This window comes from Lissotriton helveticus, chromosome 5_1, assembly GCF_964261635.1.
Source record: "Lissotriton helveticus chromosome 5_1, aLisHel1.1, whole genome shotgun sequence".
NCBI classification, from domain to species: Eukaryota; Metazoa; Chordata; class Amphibia; order Caudata; family Salamandridae; genus Lissotriton; species Lissotriton helveticus.
This window is the reverse complement of record NC_136065.1, coordinates 111,546,941-111,573,466: the sequence shown is the minus strand read 5'-3', so window position 1 is coordinate 111,573,466 and position 26,526 is coordinate 111,546,941. Positions and strand designations below refer to the sequence as shown.

The following is a 26,526-nucleotide window of genomic DNA, read 5'->3' as shown; positions in this document are numbered from 1 at the left end:
CCTCCAGTACCTGGATAATACCTGTAGCCGTACAAGGAAATAGTCAGTCTAACTACAAGGGCACCCCAGGCTTGTAGCATTGCCAACCGAGAGAAAACCTATACAGGAATACCTGACTGGGACTTGAGCAAGGGAGGCTGGGTAGAAAAAAGAATCTGAAGGAGAGACAATACAGGTGCTTTAACCTGCCTAGTGGCCCACCTGCCCCTCAGTGACCAATAGTATTGGGCATTTAAATTTCAAAGGAATTTAAAAAAAAAATTATTTGCATAGCCTTTTATATCATTTAAGCCCTTTTAGTGACACTGGGCAGGGATAGGGGAGGAACTGAAATGCCACGATCAAGAGAGAAGAAAGAGGAGGGCATGATACAGGAATGTAGAAGGAACCTTTAGGAGGACTTGGTGTCTCTCAAAAGACTAGAGCCTCGGATGTCACAAGAGTGTTTGTTGCTAGCCGTGTTGAGGTGTCTGATCAGCATACAGAAAGGGAGGTTAACTGCCATTTTAACACAATCTGAACTGTTAAGAAAGGGCCTTGTGTTCCCATCAAGAGAGGAGCATTTCCAGAACACAAGAAACTGCTCTTTGAGATTTATTTATTAGAAAAGTTTTATATAGCGCTGGCTAGACCCATAGGTATCAGAGCGCTTTACATGAGGTAGGACATAGTTTCAGAACATTGTTACATAGTTACATCAGTTTCTGTAGCGTCGCATAACATAGAAAGGGAAAACAGTATAACATAGTTACATGAGAATTATTAAAGCATTGCATAACAAAGTACTTCGGGGGGGCTCAAAAAGGTCAGGCTGGAATAGGGGAGGCAGACAAAGAATCACGTTTACGATGCCCACTAAGTAAAACTTGGGGGACAGTATCACCAATCCCAAATTGGAACGTGCTAATACAGGAAGCGGGCGAGGTGAAGGTCCAGAGCGATTTGGTGGTGGGGAGTCTTCTTTCCAGAAATAAAAAAGAGGATTTTCAATATAAGAGTTGTTGCTCTCTCAAGGCAAGCACAATGTATAAAATACTAAACACAGGTACCCGTCTCCCTCATTAGTCCCACAGGTGTACATTATGGTGCTGTTATATCTGCCCAAAATAGCCGTGACCTTCTACACCTTGGTAAACCCACCATTTTCTCCAGATCTTACTGTATTTTGTGACACTGACATGCTGTAAATATTGTCTCTTCCAAATGTGCTCACCTGTTCATACCTTTCCACCAAGCTGCAATGGAGGTAGCGTTGAGGTAGCTCCAGTGTTTGACTATACCCCTTTTGACCAGCAGTGTACTATGTGTGGGGACACATGTCCCATACCCTGGGGTCCCCCTATAACCTCTACAATGTCTAATATAGCGAGTCTGGAGTTTGCCTCGATATGCAATCCCACCACTCTGGAAAGAGTGGAGAGTATGTTTGACCAGTAGTGTTGTATGACAGGGCAAGCCCATACCACATGGCAGAAATTCCCTCTGGGTTCCAGGAATGTAAGTGATGGATATTCCCAGCCCTTCCACAGGTGGTAAGTTGTGAGGTAAAATTTGTGGAGATATTTAAACTGAATGAGCTTGAGACGTGCACAGATTAACAAAATGTGGGGGTCATACAGGCGTCCTGTCAGTCCATTCCATCCAGCGGTGCCACCAACTCCTCCCATTTTGCTCTCAGTGTTCCCATCTGGTCAGAAAAGTATGTAGCCAAGGCTTTGTAGACTTGTGAGATCCCATATTTCCCCAAGGGACCCATAAGTACTCACACCTCGTGAGGGCTGTACTCTGGGACATCCTCACTTTCTGCTTGATACTCGGAAAGAGCGTGTCTGAGTTGTAAGTATCGAAAGAACTGATATTTATGTATAAAGAACTCAGTTTGAAGGTCCTGAAAGGGTCTCATGTGGTCCCTGTCCCCCATATCTCCCAAGTGTGAGATTCCAATTCGGTCCGACCCTCAGAATCCTTTGAGGTTCACCACTCGAACCATCTGGTGGCCCACCCACAGGGGTACCTCCAGCATAAGCCTTCGGTCCCAACCGGTCCAACGTAGCACCGCTCTCTACGCCCGTAAGAAGTTCTCGGGCCAGCACCATATAGAGAATACGGGTATGTTGTCTAGCCCAATTATAGCCTCTAAGTATAGCTACATAGTATGCTGCGTCCTCCCAGAAAATGGGGCCAAATTGTGACATTTTCCAATATATTCTTTAAATTGCCGCTTGTTTTACATGCAGGTCCTGCAAGGGCGCTCATTTAATAAGTTAATATCTTAATGGTAAACTAAATGAGGCTGGCCCTCCTCAGTTAAAAATAGTTTAAAAGGCCATGAATTTTAATGGAAGTTCATAGCATATGCAATTTCAGTTAGTCTTCTATCATTTTGTGTATGTATGGAAAAAACTACTGTAATCATGTAGTACAGGCCTATATTCCCAATCATGGGCTTCTGACATCATCATAAGCTACAAGGCCAAAGGCCAAGTGTTTTATAAATGTCGCCAGAGCCTTAAGATGGCAATAACTTGAACTCCCCCTGAGACTTCACCTGGTGGCCACCAAAGCCCGGACCCACATCGACTAACCACGCAAGAAACCTGGGACTCACCCTCGATGCCAATTTCAGCACGAGAGCACAGGTCAGCGCAGTCAGCTCTTCCGGCTTCCATATACTCCGCGTGATTCACAAGACCTTCAAATGGATACCCTGGAATATCACACATACCGTCACACAAGCCCGCATCACAAACAGACTAGACTACAGCATTGCACTCTACACCGGAATCCCCAACATTCTCCACCACCAACTCCAGACCGCCACAGCAAGATTCATCCTAGACCTCCCACGATGCACCCATATCACACCAGCTCTCTGAGAGCTCCAATGGTTCCACATACATAAACAGTTCCAATTCAAACTCCTCACGCACATATACAAGGCATTGCATATGATAGAACCACCATTCCTTAACAACCACCTTCAGTTCCACCAACCCACAAGACACCTGCTCTCAGCATCACTCTTACTTGCACACCCTCCTCCCCAATATCCGCAGGAGCAGAACAGGAGGTCTATCATTCTCCTACTTTGCACCTAAATCTTGGAATGCCTCCCTCTACGCATTGGAGTCTCCTCTTCCCTTATTGAATTCTGCAAGAAGCTGAAGACCTGGCTCTTAAACTAATTCTCCTAGGATGACTCTCTACATCCTCACGTCCACGCCTATACTCCTGCTCCAGCACCTGGATACCCTACCGGGCAACAACACACACAAGAATTTGTGACCATATTACATGTTACCTGTTCTGTATTTTTTTGCATTAGCTATTTATTTTGTGGCAATTAGCTTGAAAAGGGTATTTGCTTTGAAAGTCCAAAATGTTCAAATGAAATACAATGTAAAAAATAATGAGTTGGTTAACCCCCCAGAAACAGTTGGGTATATCTGGACATTGTTCCTACGCTAGTACTGCGGTACCAAAACATAAAAAAAAAGGTAGGCTATTCTTACTGGTTGAGGGACCTTTTTTCTCCTGTCGGTGATTTCATTACCCTGTTATTGGTGCTGGTACCGGAGTACTCAATGATATGATTGATTTGCCACAGCACTGAAGATGTTGTTGCGGCCGCCAATACAGGACTCTGGGACTTGGTCGGTGTGTGTCATGGAAACATTTTGAAAAGGCTACCTAAGGGGCCAGAGTGGGTACATGCTGGCACCTTGGCTATACGGAGGGTGTACCAAAGGAACCATTAAGCTAAATGTTAAATAGTACTTCAGCACCCTGTTGAACCGCGGTAACAACAATATATATCATTTTTATAATACAAGGATCACCGGTATGTAGGCTGCGCACAGTGGGTTTTGCCTGCCTGCATGGGGTTTGGACGCAGGGCCAACCTACTATTGCAAACCATTAGGTGATTAACTCCCTGTGGGTGGTTGGCTGCAAGGCTTGCCCGGAGGCCTGTTCATGCAGACAAACCCCTGCTGTGTATGGCAGGAGGTGGTGCCCAGCAGGGGGCATTGGTCTTAGGTAAGTGGGCTTCAAACATTTTTATACCGCACCCCCCAGTGAAAAAACAAATCATTGGGGCCATCCCCTGAACATTTTTCACAATTATTCTATTAAACTGGCAATGTTTAAATATGTGTAGAACTATTTAAACAGTGCCAGTTAATTTATGTTACCATTTTAAAAATGCAATCAAATCCATGATTGACAAACCTAGTATACTGGTCAGGCAGGCCTTACAAACGTGCACACGTATCCACTGTGTGAATGTTAGAAATGGGTTGGGCGTTTTGAAGGATATTTGGATTCCCTTCCCTTTTGCATTTTCTCCCTGCCAGGATATAAATGACAAAAGATGATGGCCCATTACAGAGCAGCTTACTGCCTCTCATTTTTAGGTTGAGCTTTCGAGTCCTCTTGTATATGTGTAGATACTTTGTGGGCTCTGGAGATCAGCCCTAGGACTTGTCTGCATCCGCTTAGGGGCTTTTTTTCTGTTCAACTGCCTCTATTTAACTGTCTTGATAGAAAACGACCATAGGACCCGTACCCTCCAGCTCTGCCCCCGCCACCCTCAACCTGAACCAACATGCAGAACCCCACATCTTTAATTTAATAACCAAGAGATTGGAGTGGGGTAAAAAAGGCCATGTTTAATTCTCCACATTTGAATAAACATGACAAGCATACACAATGCATATTGATATTCATAAATCATTTTCCAACACCTGTACTTTTTCTGTTCCCCCCCAGCCCTAAGGGAGGAGCCCCATCTGGTTCGCATCTCGCGCTGGGGTATCCTACGCCAGGTGCCGTGCACCTGCCCCTTGGAGTGGTAGGCCCGCCGTTCCTTGTCCGTCCTTACCAGGGCCCACCTCTCTACCACCCGGCTGCCCTGGGACGCCCGGGAGGCTCGAAATCTGTCGCCCTAGCCTCCCCAGCCGGTGGTGACTTCCTCCTCGCGGAGAGCTCCCCATATCCCCCCTCAGAGCTGGCCTATGGAGTCCGCCAGGCGGCCTCCCCTGACTCACTGTTTATTGCTCGCAGGTCTGTACACCGCAACAACATTCCCCTACACCACTAAAATCAGGGACGGGTGGGTGGGAGTTAAAAGAAGACTAGGCCTGGAGTCCACGAGTCAGCAGCGGGTCCACACAGTCCAGCAGGGGCGAAGGGAAAAGAGACCCCGGTCAAGGGATCTTGACCTTACATAGGCCCGGGGTCTCCGCCCCCCGCCCAAACCGGATGTGCGTCACCTGCGACCCGGAAGGGATCCAACCATGCGAGAGGGGGAGGCGGCCGACTGTCATTGGCCGCCCGGCCGCCCCCCTCCTGCTACCACTGGGGGCGGGGGCCGGAGGGGACGTGCCCTAAGGGCGCGCCTCGTGAAGCGCGTCGCTTGGCATAGGACCCGTACCCTCCAGCTCTGCCCCCGCCACCCTCAACCTGAACCAACATGCAGAACCCCACATCTTTAATTTAATAACCAAGAGATTGGAGTGGGGTAAAAAAGGCCATGTTTAATTCTCCACATTTGAATAAACATGACAAGCATACACAATGCATATTGATATTCATAAATCATTTTCCAACACCTGTACTTTTTCTGTTCCCCCCCAGCCCTAAGGGAGGAGCCCCATCTGGTTCGCATCTCGCGCTGGGGTATCCTACGCCAGGTGCCGTGCACCTGCCCCTTGGAGTGGTAGGCCCGCCGTTCCTTGTCCGTCCTTACCAGGGCCCACCTCTCTACCACCCGGCTGCCCTGGGACGCCCGGGAGGCTCGAAATCTGTCGCCCTAGCCTCCCCAGCCGGTGGTGACTTCCTCCCCGCGGAGAGCTCCCCATATCCCCCCTCAGAGCTGGCCTATGGAGTCCGCCAGGCGGCCTCCCCTGACTCACTGTTTATTGCTCGCAGGTCTGTACACCGCCACAAGGGTGGCCAAGGCCCTCAGGTCTGACACCCTCCCCACCTGCGTTCGCAATAAATGCCCAAAGTTCACTTATGAATGTGTCCGTGCCCAAGTCCGACAGGTGTACCCCATCCTGGTGGTACATTGCTTCTCCTGAGATCAACCGGTGCTGAATGTAGCGCAAGCGGCCCTTGGCTGAGCACAACCTCGCAAGTTCACCATTCAGCTTTCGTACTGAAACATTCAAAGACCTGACGCGGACTCCTGGTCCCCATGTCCTGCGTGAGAGCATGCCCGACCACACAATTGTGGCTGCCGGGAACACGTGTCCCAGCCAGGCGAATTCGGCCAGGAGGGCCTCCTTGACCGCCAAGCGTCCCCTGTCCACCATGTCGTTGCCCCCTACATGTATCACAATCCAAGTTGGGGGCTTGTTCCCCCTCTGTGCTCTGAGTTCATCCACCGTCCGCCTTAAGTGTCGGATCCGCATCCCCCCGATGCCATGCCACACGAATTCGACCTCGCCCAAGCTTGCCGGCTTCACCACCCGTCGTTGTTGCACACGTACTGCCGCCCGGCGCACGAACGAGTGCCCCAAGACCCAGACCACCGACTCGGGCATACTAATCAGAAGGAGAAAGAGGACACCGTTAGACATCAACGAACAAGGGATGACTAAGGCTGGTCATAACAATTCCGGCCTCACGTATCTTTTGTAGCATCCCGATGCCCAGCGCCCAACACCCTTGACAGCGCTGGGGGGAAGGCCCGCCCCTGCCGCTAAGGTAGCGGCGCCTATCCTGAAGGAATGAGAGGAGAACCCCGCAGATCCCAGACCCAGTACCCCCAGGGCAAGCCTGAAAACCGCTTTAAATTGGAACTGTGACAAACAGTGGCCATTCTCATGTATGAACAGGGCCGAGCCCCCACCCTCGGGACGCAGAGGTAGATAAGCCAGCATCCGGGCTACCGGGCATGCTGCCACCCCTGGGGCGGGCCGGAGATGTATGGGAGCACCCTTCCCCCCTTGGTCCGTTTTCGAACGCCTGAGAAGCACTATTAACCCCCCCGGGGAAAGGGTCAGGTCCCGGAACTGTAAGCCACCCCCATGGTCAGATCTAGAGGACCCTACCAATTCGCTCAGGCGGAAAGCCCCATAGAAGGCTAAGCAGAAGGCTGCTCCCAGTAAGACCTCCTCGAACGGAGAATCGCACACAGCAGGTAAGACCCTTAATATTTCCGACAAGGTAGGGAGATCCAGTGGCCTACGACAGTCCCGCCTTGGACCCTCCAGTCTGGCCCACCCGGTCAATGCTTTTCTGATGAGGAAGGAAGACCCAGGGTCCCGTACCCCTGCTACCTTGGCAAAGAAGGCGATGGCCGACAAATGTGCCCTTGCGTAGGCCACCGCCTTCCCCTGATCCCTTAGCCTTTGAAGGAAACCATGTACTGCTTCTGTAGAAAAAACCTTTGGAAAGCCTGACTGTTTGGCGAAACCCAAATATACATTAAATTGCTGTTGGTACGACTGTTTTGTGCGATCACTCAGGGAGGCACCTACCAGCCCCGCTAAAGCGGGGCTCCAATTGTCCACAGTGACGTAGGGAATGTCGTCATTTGCTCCTCTGCCTGTGGGTGGAACCTCCGGAAATCCTGCAACTTGGAACGAGACAAAGCATCAGCTGCATGGTTATCAATACCTGGTATATGTGCCGCCTTGAAGGTTAAGTTTAATTTTAAACACGCCAGGACCAACAATTTCAACAAGCGTAGCACATGGGGGCAGGTAGCTCCTTGCCTATTGATGACTTCTACTACGGCCATGTTGTCTGACCAGAAGGTCACCGCCCTATCCCTGAAGTGATCAGCCCAGATAGTCACCGCCACCCAAATGGGGAAGAGCTCCAGGAAGGCAATGTTCCTTGTCAGGCCGCTTTTGTGCCAGGCGGGAGGCCAGACCGCCCCGCACCAAGCGGTACCCAAGATGGCGCCAAAGCCAATGCTACCTGCCGAGTCTGTGAAAAGGCCCAGCTCCGCGCTGGTCACCGGAGGGGCGGGCCACACCACCCGGCCATTGAAATCCGCCAGGAAACCCCGCCAAACCCTCAGGTCCTCCTTTACACTAGCCCGTAACCGCACCCTGTGGTGCTTCTGGGTAAGACCCACCATGGCGCGGGCGATGGACCTGGAGAAGGGGCGTCCCATTGGGATGATACGAAGTGCAAAATTCAACTGCCCTACCAGGACCTGGAGCTGATGTAGTGACACCTTTGGGCCCGCTAAAGCTGCTTCAATTGCCCGGGAAAATGACACCACCTTGTCCCGGGGTAGCCTGCACTCCCCAGCTACAGTATCAATTTCAATCCCCAAGAAGGACATACAAGTCTCAGGGCCCACCGTCTTGCTGGGAGCCAAGGGGACCCCGAATTCCTGGAACATGTTCACTAATTCCTCTAGCGCCTGCGCGCACTTACTAGACCCAGCTGGGCCCATCACCATGAAATCATCCAAGTAGTGCACCACATCTGTGCACCCTGACCTGTAAGAAAAAACCCACTGCAGCATGGAGCTGAAGGTCTCGAAATATTTACAAGATACCGCGCATCCCATAGGCATGCATTTGTCATAGTAAAACTGATGTTGAACCTGAAAGCCTAGCAAGTGGTAATCGTCCGGGTGCACCGGCAGCAGGCGGAAGGCCGATTCTATGTCCGTTTTAGCCAACAAGGCACCTCGCCCTAACTCCCTGACCTTCTGAATGGCGGAATCAAATGAGGAGTATGTCACTGTACACAGTGCCGGGTCAATAGAGTCGTTCACTGAGGAGCCCCTAGGCGCTGACAAGTTGTGGATCATCCTGAACTGCCCAGGCTCCTTTTTTGGCACTACTCCCAGAGGCGAACACACATAATTTTCAAGGGGGGGGGAGGGGAAAGGTCCAGCTACCCGGCCCAGCGCACGCTCTTTCTCTACCTTAGTAATCACTACTGACGGGAGAGTCCTGGCTGACAACAGATTGTTGCACCGGCTAACAGGGGGGACATCTACCGCAGGAATCCGGAAACCAGCTGAAAACCCCTGAAACAGAACCAAGGCCGCCCCCCTATCGGGGTACCGGTCGAGCCAATAAGTCAAACGTACAATGTCTACGGGGGAAGGCAGCTTAGGCCTGAGGGGGTTTAACATCCCTTGTCGCTGCCCCGCCTCCCCGCTCTCTCGCTTTTTTGTTGCACTTGAACTCAGGATGGGAGGGATGGCCGCAGAAGGAGCAGGCATGTTTAAACTTGCATTGTCCGGGGGGGTAGGTGCACGCTTTACTATTAAAGGTCCAACAAACTCCTCTTTTCTCCCCTGGGCCCCCCTGGGATGTCCGAAAGGGCTGCCTGGCAGGCTGCTCCCTGCAGCTAGTACTTTCCAACCAGGCATTCACCTCCACCTGGTCCCATCCAATACTTGGGTTTTGCTCCTTGGCCCAGCGGAAATCCCTGTCGTAGTTCAACCAAACCAAGTTACCTTGAGTAGCGTGCGCTTTAACAATCTTATTCATATAAAATACCAGTGGGATAGCTAACTCCTGTCTCTTTTCCAACAAAACTGAAACGAAAACATGGAACCCATAAAGCCAGTTGGTCAGTGTCTCTTCCACCCGGGGCCTCCTCTCTTTAAAGGACCCCTCCTTGCCTTCCCTCTCCCTGAGGTCAATATCCCTCCTATTTGGTCTGATCAGGGAGAAGATATCAATGTAGGCGCCCTTCCAGATTTTTTCCCGCATTTCTGGGGAAACATGAGTGGCCAGCATTCCCGATTGGGACAGTACGTTCCCTTGTATTCCTCCCAGGGATCCCCCAACCTCGCTGGCCCCCCCAACCCCGTTAACTAGCTTACCTCCTACCGATCCAGCCGTCTGATTGGCTGCCTGTGGTAAGGGTCCACTCGCTCCACTTGGAGTCGCCTTGTGCAATTCTGCTACCTGCGCCAGCTGCTTCTGAATGGTCTGCAGCGCCCCCTGATCTATTGCCTGTTGCGGGGCCCATGGCGCTGTCGCCCCTGCACTCGCTGGATCTACGCCTTTACTAGCGGACGACAATTGCCCTACCAGGGAAGCCACTGATGCTAGAAGACTTTCAACGGGGTCTTGGATTCCTGCCCCTGCGGCCATAGGCTGCGGCGGGGGCGGAACCGGCGCGCTCCCACCCGGGGCTAGTGTCTGCAGCGTTGCCCTTATTTCAGTTAACAGCGCCCCCACCGGATCTGGGGGGACAATGGACTGTGGTGCCCCTGTTACTGAGGTGGGGACCACGACTACTTCAGGGCTCAAAGGGGTGGGGCAGAGGACGGGACCTGCTGATCCCTCGTCCTGCTCCTCCACCACTCGGGTCTTTCCCCGCTTCCTGGCCTTCTCTGCCCCGGTACTTTTAGGTGCTCCCCCCTTTTTCCGCAGCGGGGGGAATGCCGCTCTCGGCGCTACCCCTTCCCTGCGTGGCCTCTCAACCACAGGCTCAGGCTGCTCGTCCTCGCTTCCTGACCCGCTATCCGGGGTGTCTTTGTTCAGTTTGCGCAACAACAATTTCATAATCTGGGCCAGCTCCGGATCGGTGCCCTTCCTTTTATGCCCTCCTTTCTTGGGGGCCATTTCGCTTTATTAACCTGGCCGCGTCGTCTGTGCAGTCGCTCCCTGACTCTCACCCTTCCTAATTTCTGCCGCTGAGCGACCTGCGCGCTTGGAGCCCCAACGCCTGCGCTCCCTGTGCCCCCCGGATTGCCGTCCACACCGCCCGGCAGGAGCCCGCACCCGTGTGGAACCCCACGTGCAGCCGCAACCCCGAGAGCGGAGCTGTAAATCCAAGTTAGCGACCCTCCACACACCCCCCCGCCCGTGAACCACGGCTGCCCGCGAGGTCCCCAGAGGCACCCGACTCCTTACCTGGCCACGTGCACGGCACCCTTCTCTCTCTGCTCCGCGCCCGACGCCGGATCCAACGACCGCTGCGCTCCCTCGATAGCCGAAGTCCTCCGACCAAGATCCTCTCTCGTTGCCGCTCTCCCTCGACAATCCAACGGGAGACGCGGGCTAAAAAGTTAAAAGAAGACTAGGCCTGGAGTCCACGAGTCAGCAGCGGGTCCACACAGTCCAGCAGGGGCGAAGGGAAAAGAGACCCCGGTCAAGGGATCTTGACCTTACATAGGCCCGGGGTCTCCGCCCCCCGCCCAAACCGGATGTGCGTCACCTGCGACCCGGAAGGGATCCAACCATGCGAGAGGGGGAGGCGGCCGACTGTCATTGGCCGCCCGGCCGCCCCCCTCCTGCTACCACTGGGGGCGGGGGCCGGAGGGGACGTGCCCTAAGGGCGCGCCTCGTGAAGCGCGTCGCTTGGCAGTAGAGGTCAATAAAATACCAGAATTGCTTTCTGCTGAGGTACTTTATTTTTTTTTTTTTTTTGGCACCTGCCTCTATTTAACTTTCTAGATAGAAAACGACCAGCAGAGTTCAGTAAAATACCAGAATCACTTTAGCATTATCTAGATTCCAGTCCATAGTAATGTACTTCCACGAGCACCTGTAGACAATAATATATTTTTTAAATCTTGTATTTTCAGTGATATCACCACCGAAGGCCCTAATTTTATATTAAAAACAGCTTTGGACTATACCATTTCCAGTTGAAAGGCAATATTTCTCTCCATGTGTTCCGATACCTGACGTGTCACACAGTTTGGTGCTTATTTTCCCTCCATGTTAAAGAACAGTAGATGTTTCAGCACGCAGGCTAATGTGCTGTATAGCTAAATACATATCAGGTCCCAAAGGTGAGACGGATTGCATTGCAAAAGCTTGTTTTTCACTGAAAACAACGCCCTGTTATTAGCATAATGCTTCATCTGGCCAGAGCCTGGCTCCTTCCCCGAGATCACCTAAAGCTGCTCTAGGGGGGCCCGCCCCCTTGTTTGAAGACCCCTGCCATAGCTTGTCAGGGAGGGCGGGGTGTCTAATAAAATGAACCCCAGAAGTTCACTGAAAAAACAAAGGTTAAAGTAACAATGTAGTTAGATGCTCAAATGAGCTGAGAACTAAGTTTAGAGACTGGAAAACAACTGAAATTCTCCAGTAGTCATTTAGTGAACTATTTATGACTTGCACCCCCGCCATGCTCTGCTTATGGCTTCACATATTACACCACTCACGACATGTTAACACATCATCGATAGCTGTTTTATTGTCTCCTACTATAGTAAAAAGTGACGTGCATTTTCATATTACACGTCAGTAGTGATGTTGTCAAATTGTAGTGATGTTACAATTAGAGGTAAGAAAATTAGAGGCACATTCTCATACAGGTCTTACAGGCTTCCGTGGCAATATACATATAAAACACTTTCTGTGCTTCCTGCTGCTTATCGTTATTTTTGCAGTATGCCTGGCTTAAAGTGCTTCTCACTACTCTATAACTGGTAAATACAAAAAACGCTTTATATATAATTTAGTTAGTTCTCTAAATTTGCTTTATGAACTTCATACATTGAGGTTTCTTGGAGAATCATTTTGTGACTACTTAAAGTGCATTGCTACCTCAAAGATGCTTACGTAGTAATGTTTCTTGTAAATAAAATAATCTCATGATCTATTCTGCTATTAAAGGCACTGCACTTAAAACATTCTTCTCTAAATCTGTAAGAGACACAGTTGGATACAAGTACATATATGAATATATAAGACTTTGTGTCGACCAGCTGTTGTGCAAAGAAGAACTGCAATCGTTTCTGCTCCACAAAAATGATAAATAGAACTGTTAAATTAAAAGTAAAAAAGGATAATTTTAATTTATGCAAGTCAATATTGTGGCTATTAATAAAAATGAAGTGCCATTTTGGAAGGAGGATTGCAATGTTTCTGACACAGATTTAAAGACCTAATCTACCGTTTGCTGTAATTTCCATAAACCGAATTATATTATTCTTTAAGATTTTTTTTCCTGGTGCTCAAGGTGCAGGATATTTCTTTGTTTACGATTCGAAAGCGATTACCTCAAGTGTCACCTCCATTGAAAAGGAGCCTCTCTGCCCTCTCAGGGCACAAATGCCAGGGAAAGTCCCTAAGAACAAAATAGCCTGGAGTCAAATTCTCCACCAAATGCCGCCTTTCATTTAGAATCTTTGACAGAACTTTCTGACTTTGTGACATTTGATTCTTGGCTGGAATTGATAATTACCCATATGCATGCTTCTCAGTGTGTGCTGTCTTCAGAATCCTTCCAGATTTTAACACCCACTTAGCAAGCCCTGCGAGGCCAGGGATGGAGAGGTGCCACGGGCAATTCTTGGAAGAATGACAATAGCAGAGCTAGAGAGAGAACCAGAGAGAGCAGGAGCTGAAGACTCCAGTAATGCTGATTAGCAATAAATGCAGTTGTGAAGCTAACACCCCTCACTTGGGGCATCTGAACAGACGAGTCTTGGTTTTGAATAATACAAAATAAAAGTGCTTTGCAGTTATTCCTAATCCTGCTGGCTAATGTGTACTTTCAATGTCTTTTTACCCTTTGTGTGAATTTTCAGAGAAATGAAATTAGGTTTGTTTTTATACCGCACTCAAGTCGCCTGAGAGCCCAGGTTGTACACAGTGTATATTTGCATGTGCTCAAGTCGTTCTGTACCTCGCATTCGTTGTTGTTCAACCCCTTAAGAGCGCCCGTCGGCCAACGGCCGTCGCAAGCACTACCTCGGTAGTGCTGCGCACGTCCTTTGGCAGACGCGGCCCCGCCCACGCAATCGAACGCCCGTACCACGGCGGGAATGCCGACCCCGGTATATGGGTTCATTCCCTCTTTACATGTTAGTTTCCCAAACGCCAATCTTCAGTTTTTACTGGTGGACGTAAGAGCGTGTCAGGAAAAAAACAGAACACCACTATTGTAAAGTCATTGAGACCTATTCACAAAGGTAAATTTACTCTTGAGTAAATCCACACTTTTGTAGTAAATGTAGAACTTTTGGCTGCTCACCATTTCCAAGTGTAAATATACTACAAAGTGTAGACTTGCGTCATTCTACGCTCTGAAGTAGGTTGTGAAGCCAACTTTACAAGTGTGAAGCTCCTGCAACCAAAAAACAACTCAAAATAGTAGTAAATGTACTCCAGCTCAAAAAAAGGAGTAAGATTTGCTCCACACATGGCCAACCACTGGTAATGCAACATCCTCACATTGAAAATAAAGGAGGCAGGGACTCAAAATAGAACCCAATAGGAAGTAATGTTAAAATGAATAATTTTATTTAGACTTTTTAAACATATATGTAATTTAATGTTAAAATAAATATAAATTAAAAAAATAATTTTTGATAAAGTTTTAATACCCATTTTAATTTAATGATAAATGTATCTTTATTTTAAAGTAATGACATTAATTTGTGATTTCTATATATAATATGTTGCAATTGTTTAATGCATAACTACATGTAAACATTTTAGTAGGTGAGATTTTTTCATAAATCTTTTTTTAATAACTTATTTTAAGCAAATTAAATATTTACTTTGAAATTAGTTTTTTCACACTGTTGGAGTTCTCTGCCATGGGGCGGATCACTCCTCGTGGTAAAACATTTATAAATCCATAATTACAAAATTTCTAAAAATATATTTGTTAAATATTTGTGTACATTAATTTTATATGTTTATTTTAAATGTAGACCAATTTTAATTCTATATCTAATTATTCAAATATATAAAATTAAGATTATATTTAAAGATGTACTTAAAAGAATTCAGCTAAAATAAAACATTTGTATTTACTTATGTATTACCAATTGCCTGTTCTGTATGGAATTAATTTAAAATTAACTATTTAAAAAAATAAAGTTGCATTTATTTTTAAAAAGTTTTTAGAATATTGTATCATAAAATATTTATTTTTAATTAGATGTAATTTTTCTTAATCAAATTATTTTAACATTATTTCCAATGGGGTTCTATTTTAAGTCCCTGTCTCCATTATTTTCAATGGGAGGATGTTGAAGTACTAGGGGTTGGCTGGGTGTGACACTGGACATAGTAAGATCTAGAGTACATTTACTACTGTTCTGTGCCCTTTGTGGCATGAGTAGCACTAGAAGTGCAGTTTGTGAATAGCAATGTGCTTACTCTTTTTATGGGTGGGTATCTGTCCTCTAAACCCCTCCTAAGTCCTCTCTAAACCCCTCCCACTTAGTTGTAAGTATTCTCTATTTTACAGCTGGTCCCTCCCACATTTACTACTACGGAGTAAAGTAATATGTGTCCTCATTTTCCCATTGGATAGATAGGAGAGGTGTATGTGGAGATTTCCACTTGCACTTTTGTGAATTGCATTTGTAAGTCAGTCAGTAGGACTACTTTACTACAGACTGCAGTTTGTGACTCATGCCCCTAAAAGCGTTTAGGTGAGAGCATCTCATGCCGCCTCTGTGAGCACTCTGCTGGCTGATAGTTATCTGGCCCCCGCTCTCCTCTTTGGGCATGGAACAAACGATCACAGAGTATGACCCTTCCAATCAACAAAGACCAGAGACTAGTTTTGGACCTGCTCAGTGGGCGCCTGATTCTGAGCCAGACTCTAACGCTCAAGGAGCAGCAGGGACGCGAGGCAATGGAAACTTGGCCTGTTAGAATGCCACACCATAGGAACTTCAGAAAATGGGATGCCACTTAACATTATATCTTTAATATTTGTTGTCAGCTATGATCTTTATCCATTCATTTGAAATAGGATTTTGTGATCTTTCGAGTGATGCACCACTCTTTCACAAGAGATTTACCTTGCGTTGCCCCTGTCTGGAGTTCAGTCCACTTAGCTTGTATTTTTTCCCACAACCATAAGTAAACAGATTTTGACTGCTGTGAAATCACACTCAGTGATGTTATTTGATTTGTTTATACCCTGAAAGTTGTGTGTCATGAAAACTTTGGGTTCTTTGGAAAGACCCTTTTTTAGGTCTCGCCTGCGTTAGCAGCGCGCATGTGCTGCTCTCGCCATGCAAGGGCTTCTTGGAATCAATACGGATTCCAAAGCTTTTAGAGACGGACTTGAAGCCCCGCCCATCTTTTTCATTCATTGGCGTCATCCTCCATGCTAAACGCTGGCTCACGATTGAAAAGGAGGCATCTTAGTCCCTCCTTGTAACCGCTCTGTCGACTTTTGGCCCCGCCCACCGGGATTGGATCTCTCACTTGCGGCTTTACACACTCTCCCTCATTAGCTGCTACGCACTATATTTTTTGCACCACGCCGACAGCTTGTTTTCCTTCCAACCCTGGACACAGCGGCCCATATTCTTTGTTTGCTGTTAGGGCCATGGCACCCTTGCTACGTTTCTCCGAATGACACCGGTTTTAATAGTGAATGGTTTAGCACTACAAGCCCACCTCACATGCACATGCATTTTCTATGAATATTATGGACTAAGTGAAGCAAGTTGAGCCCACAAAACAATTAGCATGACTCCCTCTATTTGTTTTGTCAATGGTGTATCCATTGAGAGCAGCGGTGCCTCATCAGCCACCCCTCCCCCGCGCCACGCGAAATGCGCACAATATGCTGTCACAGTACGCAGTTGCTATTCAGGGGTTTCTTTTATTCCAACGTGTGAGAACAGAGCAGCACCTCGCGCATTCCTTCCCATTCTGAAAGTGAGCACCCCACGGGGAACCCGTGAATCAAATCTCCCCGTGCCACCCCTCCATATGGGTCCCCGTTTCGAGGCGTACGCCCCGCCTTCTACCACCTTCCCATTCACCCGCTGCAGGGTCCCCCTGGGGCAGATGCAGTCAATTGGAAGCCCTTAATAAAGTCCAGGCTGGAGCTGTCTGGACCGCGGCCCGAAGGCCGCGCTCCCAGACATCTTGGGTGTATATGGAACGCATTTTCTGCTAGCTGTAAATAGAGGACTGGGAAGGAGGTGGAGGTGGTTCCCGGCTTAGTCGTTTCAATTAAGCAACAAGCATAAAAAATGTAATAGGTCTAAGTTAAAGCCATTTGCTTTGCTATACAATACCATTAGCAAAGCAAATGGCTTTATCCTAATCAAAGGCGAGACCTATTGCATTTTTAATGCTTGTTCATTGTGTTGTTCGCTTCATTCTAATTTCTTCTATCGATATATTAAGCTTTTTGAAATACCATAATATGTGTATCAGATCCACTTCCTCCTTCTCATCACATCTCAGTATCTCAAATGTGTTTTAATAATGCACCTTCTCTATTGGACAAGATATGAGAGGGACTGCTAAAACAATGTATTTGTTCTTACGTGAGTTTAACTCAAGATGGTTTGAGCACTATGGCTCCAAAACCTCTGCATATAATGGGTGTCCTCTGCAAAGCTGGTGTATCTGCGGAAAAAAAGTGGGGAGACTGTTGGTCCCCGGGGACCTCCTGTGAAAGAGGCTGAGATGAAAACAGTAAACTTTAACTTAATAAACTCTAGCGATTGTGGAGTCAATGGTGCCAGGCTCAATGATTCAGGTGTTGAAGGTCATTATCAAAGATTACTCCAAACAGAAATGAACATTACAACTGCAGAAGGGGAGGTCCAGAGGAGAGGAGGTCTGAAATTGTGATTGGTTTTCATGTAGACTGTTCCCGAAGTACCAGATGGCCTTTTAATTCTGAATGGTGTGCCGAATGCATGGAATGAATGCAAAGAAAACAACACACATCTATTGGAATGTATTTGCTGTCATACACGTGCTCAACTAAAGACCTGTGAAATTAGACATTTATGCATCCAATATGTGTGGTTTGCTGTTACAACAGTACAATGCATGCTACTTATGATGTTAGACTAGACCGGATTTGAACATGTCGCCAGAAAAGCGCTTCAACACTCATCAGGGGTAACAGGTGCTATATGAATGCAAACCTTTCTTCCCCTTCTATCCCTCCACTATCCTTCTCACTCCAAATAGCTGACTAATATCCACCTCTCAATATTTCACCGTACAAATTCCCCACTAATCCTTTATGGGTTTCCGGAGTAGCGTGCTTCAACACCCCATCAGGGATAACAAGCGCTATATAAATACAAACCTTTTTTCCTCTTCTATCCTTCTGCTACCCTTCCGAATCCAAATAAATGACTAACCTATCCACCACTTAAAATTTACTTGCATGTTTCACTATACTAATTTAACACTAATCCTCTATGGGTTCCGGAGTAGCGTGCTACTCGCCGAAAAAGCACTTTGACGCCTCTTCAGGGGTAGTAAGCGCTATATAAATGCAATTACAATACAATACAATGTGACAATGGCAGTCTTTTGGAACTGTGGCTGTATCTAGGGAATGATCTTTTATTAGCTAACCATTCAATTTGCATGATCAATGGAACCGGAAAGAGACAAACTGGTTATGGAAAGGAGCATTTAGCAAAGCGAGTGCCCAATAATTGTTAAGGATATGCTTGCGGTTTATTAGTACATTACCTATAACTACTTATTTAATACATTTTTTATTTTACCATACAAGACCTGATTAAAGATAGACCACAACTGGAACAATATCTGCTTTTGGTCAATTTTCAAGGTCTAGAAGCCAAATTTTGTGAATGAGCATCATAATTCCTCTGTATGAAAATTGGTACCCATCGCAGGGTTGTAATGATGATGTGTTCTTCTGTCCCCTTTCATATCTTCAGAGGCATTTGACGACGTATCCCTATCGATGTACTCTGGCTGATTTCCAGATCGAGAAAAAGATTGGACGAGGACAGTTCAGTGAAGTTTACAGAGCAAACTGCCACCTGGACAGAAAGCCAGTCGCATTAAAGAAAGTTCAGGTGAGCTTTTAGAAAGTGCTGGATAATTATTACGGGTTTATATTTTTATTTGGTTTAGTTTGGAAGCTCTTTTGAAAATGTATAGTAGTTCACAGAAGATCAGGGGACCACCCTCATCCGCTTAACATGACGGCTACTTGGGCAATTCTCAATTTATCAACACTTTCTGAAACTTTTCTAAAGGTGAATCTCTGCTTTTGTAAATTTCTTCCTACGCGTGTAATGCATAATGGGTCATAGAAGTGACATTGAGTTTCACTGGGATTTTTCATTTCCACGTTTACTGACCGTGCTCATCCACCCTCCCCCAGAGCTTACTCTAGTGAATTGTCCACAAGGCGGGCAGTACGAATGCACCGGGCTAACCATGGGGAATTGTGCTGTTAAAAGTCTCGAGTTTGTGTGGATTTTCAAACATTTTGTATGCCCTCCCCTGAAACATGCCTCCTTTCCTGTCCTTAAAAGGAATTATGGGAGAACATGTCTGCCTTTATAACAAACTGTAAGAGGCCAGGTTTGCAGATTGTAACTGATGCAGAATGGCCACCGGATTCAAGAAATTTGATCACATTTCACCTGCACTCAGAGAACTCAATTGGCTCCCAGTTGAAATGCGGGCGAACTTCAGAACAGCCTGCCCCTCACACAAAGCCTTGCACACCGGCAAACCCGAATATCTGGCTGCCAAACTCCAAAAAGCCGGTCACACCAGGAACCTCAGAAGCTCTAACACCCTACTACTCATCCCACTGAAATCACAAAAACAAAGACGCGGCCAGGTCCTTCGCTGGGAATGCGCCCATAATCTGGAACTCTATCCCCCCCCCCCACATCAGAACTATTCCCCCTTCTGCACAATTCAAAATTCAGCTCAAAGTCCTATTCCTCGACCGTTCCCTAGTGAACCGATAGGAGCAGTCGGAGCGCTGAAGCAGACACCTCACACCACTTCGACACTGCGTCAGCAAGGCTACGTACTAGAACTCTCCGCAATTTACCTATACTATTATTTTATTATGGGATTTTCCGCATTATTGTACTATAATATTTTCTGCGTTGTTACTGTTGTAAAGCGCTCTGATACCCTCGGGTCAGGACAGCGCTATGTAAAATTTCTTACATAAAAAAATAAAAATGTATGCACATTTATTTTGATTTTGAAATCCTCCCTGAGATGCCAATGTAACTTTTGGATTTTACCTATCTGGAGAAAAAAATAGAAAGATCTAAAAGCTGAGTGTTGCCATTGTTAGTACTTATTGTTACACCTTTGGCCCCAAAAGAATAATGTAAGAGCTAATACTTTAAATCCATGACAGAATTTTTCTGAGTTTGACAGACTTGTCTTTCTAACTTTGGGTGTTAGTGATTTCATTTGAATAGGGTTGTTGAGTTTGTTGAATCGTTGCAGGATGAAATGATAGGAACATTTAAAAAATAACACAGATCCTACTATTGATTATAATAACAATTCCGGCCCATTATTGACTTTGGAAGAGGGAGATGCAGTCAGCCTCGCCGGCAACTTAAACCAGAAACCAGCATCGAGTGCGGAGTCTCACTGCACTATCTTTCGGACTAATATTGTATTGTATTAATCCGTAGCATTATTAAATGGACTAATGTTGGATTAATTCAGCATAGGATTTAGAAAGAACCTTTCCTATAAAATGCTTAAATGTGCAAATAACTTGAAGTTGTGTATTTTGTAGTTACATGTGGTAATGATTTGGTTGTAAAAACAAACGGCTCAGTCCTGAGCCATCCATCTGTGTTTTGTTTTAACAAAATAATTGAGATATGTCAGTCATTATTATGTTGTTTATGGTTTGGTTTTATGTTTTGGAAGAAATCAATTTTTGTTTATGCAAGTTGTTCTAATATTCTCTCATCATTCATAATCAGTAGCCACTGTACAAATGCCTGCTTTAGTTGTATTTTTATAGAAAATCTGGCTCGACTAAATGAATATTAGTTGTGGTACCAATGCAGGGCATTCCCCTTTTGAAAGACTTATAACCTACCCCTGAAGGGTTATTTCGATTGAAAGTAACTTTTCATGGTGACATGTCATTGTTTCAACAAACACACAAAAGGTGATGGGGGGATGCTTGCATAAGGACTAACTAGTGGCAATCGCTCTGGGTCGCATTTCAACCCCAGTTATTTTGTTTGCCCCCATGCCACCTCAGATTAGACCCAGCTGTGTGTAAATCAGTCCTGACCCTGCTCCAATAGGAACAGTCCAGCATGAGCTGCCAAGCCCGGTCCCATCCCAACCGGGGCACAAGCAACTCGGGAGTGAGTTTGAAATGTCTTTTTTTAGCACTCCTTGTGTGTTCCTCCAAGTTCTCCCAGCCAGAAAAATGTACATCGCTTTGATACTATTTTTCTGAGCATTTAAGTGCATTGCAATTAACCCGTAATGTCCTCTTGTCTCCATCGCTCACATCTGGTCTGGTCTTTGCCATCACTTGCTGTGAAGTGTCAGCATGGAGCATGGTACCTGCTGAATCTCTGGGTATCCACTATCTTTCATATTAATGTGTATCCACCTCCAGGCTCTTCCACTGCCGGGTTTTCTCACTACCAGGCTCTTCGATCGGGCTCCTCCTCCAGCAGCACTTCCACCCCTGGGCTCTTCCACTGCCAGGTTCTTCCACCAGCAGACAGGCTCTTCCCCTCCAGGCTCTTCCACCAGCAGACAGGGCTTTTCCTCCCCTAGGTTCTTCCACCAGCAGACAGGCTCTTCCCCTCCAGGTTCTTCCACTAGCAGACAGGGCTCTTCCCCTCCAGGTTCTACCACCAGCAGACAGGGCTCTTTCCCTCCCGGTTTTTCCACCAGCAGACAGGGCTCTTCCCATCCAGGTTCTTCCACCAGCAGACAGGTACTCTTCCCCTCCAGGTTCTTCCACCAGCAGACAGGCTCTTCCCCTCCAGGCTCTTCCACCAGCAGGCAGGGCTTTTCCTCCCCTAGGTTCTTCCACCAGCAGACAGGGCTCTTCCCCTCCAGGTTCTTCCACTAGCAGACAGGGCTCTTCCCCTCCAGGTTCTACCACCAGCAGACAGGGCTCTTTCCCTCCCGGTTTTTCCACCAGCAGACAGGGCTCTTCCCATCCAGGTTCTTCCACCAGCAGACAGGTACTCTTCCCCTCCAGGTTCTTCCACCAGCAGACAGGCTCTTCCCCTCCAGGCTCTTCCACCAGCAGGCAGGGCTTTTCCTCCCCTAGGTTCTTCCACCAGCAGACAGGGCTCTTCCCCTCCAGGTTCTTCCACTAGCAGACAGGGCTCTTCCCCTCCAGGTTCTACCACCAGCAGACAGGGCTCTTTCCCTCCCGGTTTTTCCACCAGCAGACAGGGCTCTTCCCATCCAGGTTCTTCCACCAGCAGACAGAGCCCTTCCCCTCCAGGCCCTTCCACCAGCAGACAGGCTCTTCCCCTCCAGGCTCTTCCACCAGCAGACAGGGCTCTTCCCCTGCAGGCTCTTCCACTAGCAGACAGGGCTCTTCCCCTCCAGGTTCTACCACCAGCAGACAGGGCTCTTTCCCTCCCGGTTTTTCCACCAGCAGACAGGGCTCTTCCCCTCCAGGCTCTTCCACCAGCAGACAGGGCTCTTACCCCTCCAGGTTCTTCCACCAGCAGACCCCCCCCCCCCCCCCCCCCAGGTTCTTCCACAAGCAGACAGGGCTCTTCCCCTCCAGGCTCTTCCACCAGCAGACAGGGCTCTTCCCCTGCAGGCTCTTCCACCAGCAGACAGGGCTCTTCCCCTCCAGGTTCTTCCCCCAGCAGACAGGGCTCTTCCCCTCCAGGCTCTTCCACCAGCAGACAGGGCTCTTCCCCTGCAGGCTCTTCCACCAGCAGACAGGGCTCTTCCCCTCCAGGTTCTTCCCCCAGCAGACAGGGCTCTTCCCCTCCAGGCTCTTCCACCAGCAGACAGAGCTCTTCCCCTCCAGGTTCTTCCACCAGCAGACAGGGCTCTTACCCCTCCAGGTTCTTCCACCAGCAGACAGGGCTCTTACCCCTCCAGGTTCTTCCACCAGCAGGCAGGGCTCGTCCCCTCCAGGTTCTTCCACCAGCAGACAGGGCTCTTACCCCTCCAGGTTCTTCCACCAGCAGACAGGGCTCGTCCCCTCCAGGTTCTTCCACCAGCAGGCAGGGCTTTTCCTCCCCTAGGTTCTTCCACCAGCAGGCAGGGCTCTTCCCCTCCCGGTTCTTCCACCAGCAGGCAGGGCTCTTCCCCTCCCGGTTCTTCCACCAGCAGACAGGGCTCGTCCCCTCCAGGTTCTTCCACCAGCAGACAGGGCTCTTACCCCTCCAGGTTCTTCCACCAGCAGACAGGGCTCGTCCCCTCCAGGTTCTTCCACCAGCAGGCAGGGCTTTTCCTCCCCTAGGAGCTTCCACCAGCAGGCAGGGCTCTTCCCCTCCCGGTTCTTCCACCAGCAGGCAGGGCTCTTCCCCTCCCGGTTCTTCCACCAGCAGGCAGGGCTCTTCCCCTCCCGGTTCTTCCACCAGCAGGCAGGGCTCTTCCCCTCCCGGTTCTTCCACCAGCAGGCAGTTCACCCAATAAGCTTCTTCAGACCCCATCATTTTAGCCTTTTCAGATAGTGTCAGCGATCCCTTGCACATGTCCTCTAGCCGAAGCTTAGAAACATGTCAAGAAGGATGTACATATTTCCAATAGACACAACAGAAACACAAGTGATAAGAAATATATATTCAAAGAAGAAAGACTTTCTAAACATGTACTTAATTTTTTAATTTTATTCAATTTCTCAGATATTCGAAATGATGGATGCGAAGGCCAGGCAAGATTGCATTAAAGAAATTGATCTTTTAAAGGTAAGGCTTTAACTGTTCGCTTTGGTGTATGTTTACAGGTTGTGTTGTCAGTGAGCTGTGGAGAATATGGCTGTAATCATTTGTCTAATATCCTGAAAACATAATAGACCCACATTTATGTGGCTTGAGCCATCCTTTATTTCTCCTTCATTCTGCTCATTCTGATAGGTAACAGATTGTGGGATGTTTCAGGTTGCACAGAAGGAGACGTCTTGTCTCCTGATAGAAAAAGAGAGGAGAAAAGGGTGAGCAAGTCCCCGAGGAGATCTTTGTTCAGATCCCTATATCAGGACAGTCGGCCATAATAGAATGCGAATGACTGGGTGGAACAGGTTGTCTCTCCTACTGCCTAAACAAAGGTACTTCGTACCTCACTAAAAACTTCCAGCGTTCTCAGTGGCAGATGTGTGATTTGCTGAAAGTTAAGCCGGTCAAGTTTATTGTGGATGCCGTTGTCCTGTCCACATCGTATTGCTACTTCAGAACCACTGAAGATCTAGGTAAGCGGTTAGTTTGGTGTCTGTGGAGGGAAGCAGTGGGTGACCATTAGTGGTTGCATTTGAGACACCACTGTCTTGGTGATAGTAGCCTCTATGTTGCATATTTATTGTATAGGCCCCCCTGTGTCACGAGGAATACATTTGCCCTATTTTTAGGTGTCGCCTCTCAATGCGCATGCGCATTGAGCAGAGCGAGACTATAGGGGCTTAAATAAGCTTTACCTAGACTGGCGATTGACTGGCGATTTGATGCTGTGCCCGTGCGCTTTTAGGTCAATGCGCAAGCGCATTGACCTAAAATGCGCGTGCACATCATCAAATCGCCATCTGTTCCCCAGCAGCACTCCTCCCACACCTTTGAAGTGAAGCTTAGCTTCACTTCAAAGGCCCCTGCTGCTTCACACCCTCATCGCCGCTCTCCCCGCTCCGCCCCCTCCCCTACCCGCCGTGTTGCATTTCTCCTCCCCCCTCCCCTTCTCTGCCTTCCCTCCGTCTTGTTTTCCTAGCACCCTCCCACCCCCCACCCCCACACCCCTGTCCCCTACCAGCCTCCACTGAATGTTCCGATTTTTCTGTGAAAGTAACTGGGCTCGTGAGAAGTTACGCTTTTCTCCTTCCAGTCCTAATGTGCATTGAGTGCGGCTCCGGCAGCTTCCAGTTCTGCAGCACTTCGTCTATTGCTTTTGGAAAGCTGCATTTCTGTAATTTTGGCTCTCCCCGCTCTGCCCCCTCCCCTGCCCGCCGTGTCGCTTTTCTCCTCCCCCCTATCCTTCTCTTCCTTCCCTCCGTCTTGTTTTCCTAGCACCCTCCCACCCCCCACCCCCCTGTCCCCTACCAGCCTCCACTGAATGCTCCGATTTTTTATACCAGCCTCAGTTTTCATAACATACGTGGTGGCGGGGAAGAGGGAATGGCAAGCTGGCTTGTATTTTTAAATATTCTAAAATTTCCAAGTAACGGAAAATGTGTAGTATTGAAGCCCAACTTCACTCAGTTTTGCTCCTTTTTTTTGTATGTAAACAACTGAGAATTAAGCACAGATGTTGTGATTTTTTTTTAAAAATATATACGCATCGAGTCCTAAATACATTTTACACACCGAGCACGTGTCCTTTCACTACTGTTTCCCCCTTTAGCGTGCTTAATGCAGATGTGGCCTAACGACCAGAGCTGCCATCTAAGTCACGTAAATACAAAACATGTTGCATTACAAATGCTATAGGTGTCACATTCGCGAAAGTTATAACTATTGGCATTGTAAATGACAAAGCTATCAATTTAGCTATTTTAAAAACCAACACATAAATAAAAATTTTCATTTACAAGACCAATAGCTACAACTTTTCTAATGTGAGACCTATTGCATTTCCAATGCTTGTTATTCAGGCTAATTAACTAGTCACTCAAAAAGTGTTCCTTTGCAAAAGTTCTGATATTCACCCGAAGTTCAAACCACGTTCTTGTCTGCTTTTTAACGAGATTAAGTCCCAGGTGGCATTTCTTGAAGTGAAAGCTTGCCACATTTTCATGGGCAGTAATGTGGCTTAATTTCGGCATCCTCCTTTGATACCCAATACAGGCATTGACATTCCAGAGGGCATGTGCAAGAAACAAGAGTGGGGATTCGCGGGGCTTAGACCTCTGTTAAAACTCCTTTCTTTCAATTTGATGCCCAGTCACCAATAAGCCTTTGGGCCTCTTTCTGCTTGATACTTTCTGAGCTCTCCATCTTGAAGAAGGATTTCAGGTTTAGGTATCAATATTAGCAAATTCTAGATTCCTTTAACCAATACAGAGGATCCCACAGTTTCCACTTATCTTACTCTGAAATCTAAATCATGTGGCTTTCCTGATGGTATAATGACAGACGTTTTCCCCAGTTGCATTCTCTAGGTGACAAGGACCGCCCCAAACCTCTTATAATGCCTAACCCTTCATCCATGCAGTGTGTTGAGTTCAGCACAACTAACTTCTTTAGACTACATCATCTCAATTAGAAAAGAGTTTTGACCGGTGTGTTACCAGTGCACCTGGGTTTAACTGGATACTAGTTAAACTGCTATCGCTGATCAATTTCTCACACCCAAAAACCGGAAGCCTAGTATCAGAAATTGTGTTATTCATTTAGAAAAGGGAAACCACTGTTACTAGATCTTATTAAACACTGATTAGTTCCCAGCACAGCTCAAAGAGAACGTGTTTAACTCCTCTTAGACGTGGTACAAGCAACAGACAGTTCCCCAGAGAAAGTCCTGTTAAATTAAGCAGTACCAAACAAGTTTAACCTCAAGAACACACACCACAAGGACAATTGCAAACCAATTTAAAGAAATTAAGATATAAATTCAAATGGAACAAAATTATGAAAAATGGATTAGGGGAGCCATATTTAAGGATTTTTGAAGTAAAGGTTTCAAGAAACATAATTGTGTCAATCAAAGTCAATGCACAGGG

The 26,526-nt window shown here is 47.4% G+C and overlaps 1 protein-coding gene across 1 annotated transcript in view; it reads left to right on the top strand.

Moving 5' to 3' along the window:
• Positions 1–26,526, top strand: part of NEK6 (NIMA related kinase 6) — a 663,914-nt gene that overhangs the window by 389,320 nt on the left and 248,068 nt on the right. Inside the window, exons 4-5 of the mRNA XM_078641833.1 lie at positions 18,593–18,733; positions 23,510–23,572. Of these exons, the coding sequence (XP_078497959.1) occupies positions 18,593–18,733; positions 23,510–23,572 (204 nt within the window). The remainder of the gene's footprint in view (positions 1–18,592; positions 18,734–23,509; positions 23,573–26,526) is intronic.